The following is a 5,070-nucleotide window of genomic DNA, read 5'->3' as shown; positions in this document are numbered from 1 at the left end:
TTTTTTTTTTTTTTTTTTTTTTTTTTTTGAATATTCCTTTGTATATTGAAAATGTATTTATTTAAAAAAGCTAAAGATTCTATTATAAATTCTTTACAGTATGATAGTTTTTCACCATTAGTAAAATTAAATTATATATGCAAATGTATTCTTAAGTATNGCACTTACAGTTTTTTTATTTAATTGTAGAAAAAGAGAAAACATATTTTCATTTATCATATGAACAGCAATATAGCTTTTTTTTTAACTTTTAGATATTGTAATTATTTTTTTTTTTTTTTGTGTAGAAATACAAGCATGTTTTTTTCAAAAATAATATTTTACAGACAAATATATAAAAAATGAAATAAAGGATTTACATTTTATAGTACTTGTGTGCATAATAATGCATAAGTTTTTATATAATTTTAAAAGAAAAAAAAACCATTGTATTTTGTGTTTTACTGAATAAATTCCACTAATTTTTTTTTTTTTTTTTTTTTATGTGTGAATATAAATAGTAATATGTGTGTTTTCTTAGAATGCACACAATATTGTCGTATTAATTTTTTTTCTTTTTGTTATAAATGGTTATCTCTATAAGAATTATAATTTTATTTTTGTAATACCAAAGAAATTATTCAGTTCATATGTATTTTTATTTAGCTTAATTATTTTTTCTTTTTTATTAAATTCTTTTAACTTCCTATTAAATTATATTTTTAATTTTTTAATTTTTAGTGTTAATGCTTTTTTTTATTCTATATTAAATACAACTTATTTGGGTTCATATAATTCGTATATATCATTGATAAATGTAAAATTCTCTAATGCGTGCAAGTTATATTTTTTTTTATATCCATGCTTTTACAAAAAACAAATAAAAAGTGTTCTTATAAGAGAAATGTATAGTGCTTTTATATTAACTTATTCTATTAATATATATTTCTTATAATCAGTATGATTCTTTATATTTCTTTTTATCTTTTTAAATATTGTAGGATAAACTAAAATTTTTAATAAAGTAATAAATATAAGTGTAGAAAACATAATAATATATTGGTTTAAACAAAATGAATTTTAATAGTTTATTATTAAATAAAATAGTATAAAGGGATAAAAAATACCTATATTTTTTATATACATAATATATAAATTCTATTAATAATATAATTGATAATTTTATTATATTCATTATTATATAAAATGAAAAAATTAATTATAAATATTCCAAGCATTATAAGTAATTCTATTTAAAAATGAAACTAATTTAAGTCTATAAGATTATTATGTAGCATATAATAAAAATACTAAAAAAAAATTCTATAACATTATATTATAAAGATAGAATATATATATATATATATATATTTAGAATAATAAAAAAAAGGAATATATACTTTTTTCTCTAAAGATGTATAATAAAAAAGACAAAGCATTTTTATGGGACAAATTTTATTAATAAAATTATGCATAACGTAACTTAAAAATTACAAATATCAGAAAAAAGATGGAAAACGATAAGGAATAAAAATAAAAGTAAAAAAAAAAAAGAAACAAAAATAAAATATGGTAGGAAATAAATAATAATAAATCAAAAAATACAAAGACAAAAAAAAAGGAAAAGAAAATGGGAAAAGAATGTTTTTTTAAGATAAGTTATTAGTTATGACAAAAGATATAATATTTTTAAGAAAAATATGAATTGTTATACTTAAAAAAAAAAAAAAAAAGAAGTAAAATTCAAAATATATTTAAAAATAAAGAATATTATTTTTACTCCAATTTAAACAAAATATATAAAAAAGAAAAATACATATTATTTCCAATTTAAAGCCCATTCATGCAATTTGTCTACAACAACAGGAAATAGTGTTTTAACTGACGCATTAATGACACTTAAGAAATATATTTCTGCTGCTTCATCATTTAAGTCAAGTCTAAACTTTTCTTGAACTTTTAAAACACATAATTCAGGGCTTGTTTTCATATCTTTGAGTCCTGATTCACACATAGCATCTAATAAACTTATTATAAGTTTTGAATGATATCTTAAATATTTATAACCTAAACAACATTTTTTTAAAAATTGTTCATAACCTACGCTGTGAGCTCCACCCATTGCTTCAATCATTTCTTTACATAATTTCATAGGAGGAGAAAAAGGTTTTGGATCTTCTCCAAAAATATATCCAAAATCAATATGAAAAAAACAACCATCTTTTGAGACCATCAGGTTATCTAAATGCCTATCACCTATTCCTAATATATATGTTATTACACTATAACCTGCACAACTTGATATGAAATTTTCTAATTTTTGCGCATCAAATCCTAAGGGGGGATTAGGATCAGAACTATTATCAATAAAATACTGCCTAATCTCTCCTTTATAATTTTTTTTTATAGAAGATATAGATTCAGCATAATCAACAAATTCAATAAATCCATCGTCAGTTGATAAAGCTAAAACTCTGTATAGAGTTAACTTTAAGTTTAATCCATAATTTTTCCATATGTTATCAATTATATATAAAATCTGTATTACTAAATGATCTTGTCTTAAATCATCCCCCGCTTTATAAATATATTTTTTTATTGATAACTCGTATATTTCATTATATCTTTTTATACTTTTTTTTTTTTTTACATTTCCTTTTTTAATAAAACTTACAGAAGTATTCTTTTCCATATGATCCTCTTTTTCATTGTCTTCATTAGTTTCCTCTTCGTTTTTCCCATCTTTTTGCTTTTCTCTATTTTCAAAACATTCATTTTCTTTATATTCACTACTTTCATGTTCATATTCATTGTAATACTTCTCTTCATTTTCTTTAAATTTATCTTCTTTAAAATCTCCCATTTTACGCATTATGTTTATTTTATTTTTATTAACATTATCAGAATTATCATATTCGGATTTTTTATTTTTATCAAAAGAAAAACTTTTACCTTCATTTAGTTCAATGGAAGAAATTCCATAATTTTTTATATCAATTTTTTCAATTTTCTTCTTTTTGTAAAATATGTTATTATTCTTATACTTTATATTTTGATAAAAGTAGTCAAAATCTTTTACATTGTCATAAGAATTGTATAAAGCTTTAATAAATTTAGAGTTATATGAATTATACAATGAATAATTTTTTTTATTTTTTATATTTTTTTTTAAATATTTTTGTCTATTAATGATTAAATTATGAGAATATTCATGATCAAGTTTTATTTTTTTTCTAACTAAACAAGCTATAACAATAGGATATAAAGAAGAGCGCAATACATATGACTGCTCAGGTAAAAAACTTAATAATTCTATATTGGGATCAACTGGTAAAATTAAAGGTGTTTTAATTTTTTTTATTTTTTGTTTTTGAACAATATTTATTGAATCATCTAAAATTTCAATGTTGTTATCTTCATCACTATAGGTACTACTTAGAAAAAAATCGAAATTATCATTAAATTGTAAAAAATTGGAAAAGAAAGAATTATCTTTGCTTTTTTCTATTCTTATGTTTTTTGAATCATCAATATAATTAATTAAACTACTTGATTCATTACTAATATCAGAACTTAATCTTTGATTAAGATCTTTTTTATATTGAAAAAAATAGATATCTTCATTTATGTCATAATTAATAGTTAGTTCATTATCTAAATAATAAATAGAATTACTGATATTATTTTTTCTATCATTACAATCAAAGTATTCCTTATCTTCTATATTATTTTGATTAGTATTTTCAAGGGATTTTTTTATGCTATTATCGTTACTATTTTCTATACGGCAAACATACACATTTTTATCTTCATTTACAAAATCTTCTTTGTTAGTATCTTCAGGAAAAATATTCTTTTTAACTATTTTAGATAAATAATTTTGTCTATGATAATTTTCTTTTGAATTTTTTTCTTCATTTTTTATTTCTTTTTCTAAATTTAAACTTAATTCATATGGAATATTACTACTAAGAATTTTGTTATCGGTAGAACTTAAATGAGAAAAATCATAAATATTATTATCAGTTACAAATATATTATTTTTAATAAAGTCTTTAATATTTATATATCCATAATTTTTTCTATAATAAAATATGAATTGTCTTAATTTTCTTGTTTTGTTTTGTATGCGATCACTTTTATTTTTCGCAATCTTAGTTAAATAAAGAAGTTGATTACGAAATCTATTTTGATTTTTTAAAATTTCTAAAATTTCTTTTTTTTTTTTTAAATTAGAATTCATTAGATTGTTAATAAATAATTTATGAATATGTAAATATATATTTCCTTTTAATTTATCTTTTGTTTCACTTAGAAGAAGCCAATGTAAATATATAGACAATTTTTTAGATTTAACACACTTATGTATTAACGTATTTATGAATAGATTATCAATATTTTCATAATTAGAAATTCTTAAGCATTGTACTAGCTGAAATAAATATAATTTTAATTGATCTTTTTTGGTGTTTTTTATAATATCAATAATATATTTTTTAATAACATTATGATGCAAATATGAATGAAATAATTCAAGGCAATCTTCTAAGCAAGGTTTTGGCCACTTATTTAATAAAATAATTGCTTCTTCTTCTTCATCTTTGTTTTCCCAGTTTACACATTTTAAAAATTTTCCAAGAGTTTCCTTTCTATTTAAAAGATGAAAACGAAACTTCCATATACAATCTTTTTCATATTCATTCATTTTTATTAATGGTATATTTAAAATAGTACTTAATGTTTTTATTTCATTAATGGTAGGTGTTAACACAGATATATATTCAAATTTTTCCTTTGATAAAAAATCAAAGGGATAATCGTCATATCTATTTTTATTTGTTATATTAATATTTTTACTTATACGGTTTATATATTTACTTATATGTTGAAAAATATCATTTAGTTTTTTCTCCTTCATTTTCGAATATGATGTATCATTGCTATTTTGAGAAAAAATGTCATTTGATTCTAATAAATTATCACTTTTTTGTGTTTTTTCTTTTTTCTCATTATTATCTTTATTATATATTTCATTCATTGTGTCTATTTCATGTGTGTTATCTTCTTTAGAAATATAAATATTACCATAAC

The 5,070-nt window shown here is 19.5% G+C and overlaps 1 protein-coding gene across 1 annotated transcript in view; it reads right to left on the bottom strand.

Annotated features, from left to right (window-relative positions):
• Nucleotides 1-1,798: 1,798 nt before the first annotated feature.
• The window catches only part of PI3K (phosphatidylinositol 3-kinase, putative), a gene marked incomplete at both ends in the record, with an annotated part of 5,901 nt that continues 2,629 nt past the window's right edge, over nt 1,799-5,070 (bottom strand). The window contains one exon of the mRNA XM_028674370.1: nt 1,799-5,070. This exon is cut by the window's right edge and continues 2,629 nt beyond it. Coding sequence (XP_028530730.1) covers nt 1,799-5,070 — 3,272 coding nt within the window.

Source organism: Plasmodium gallinaceum, assembly GCF_900005855.1.
Source record: "Plasmodium gallinaceum strain 8A genome assembly, contig: PGAL8A_v1_21, whole genome shotgun sequence".
Lineage (NCBI taxonomy): Eukaryota > Apicomplexa > Aconoidasida > Haemosporida > Plasmodiidae > Plasmodium > Plasmodium gallinaceum.
This window is presented reverse-complemented; position numbering and strand designations above follow the sequence as displayed.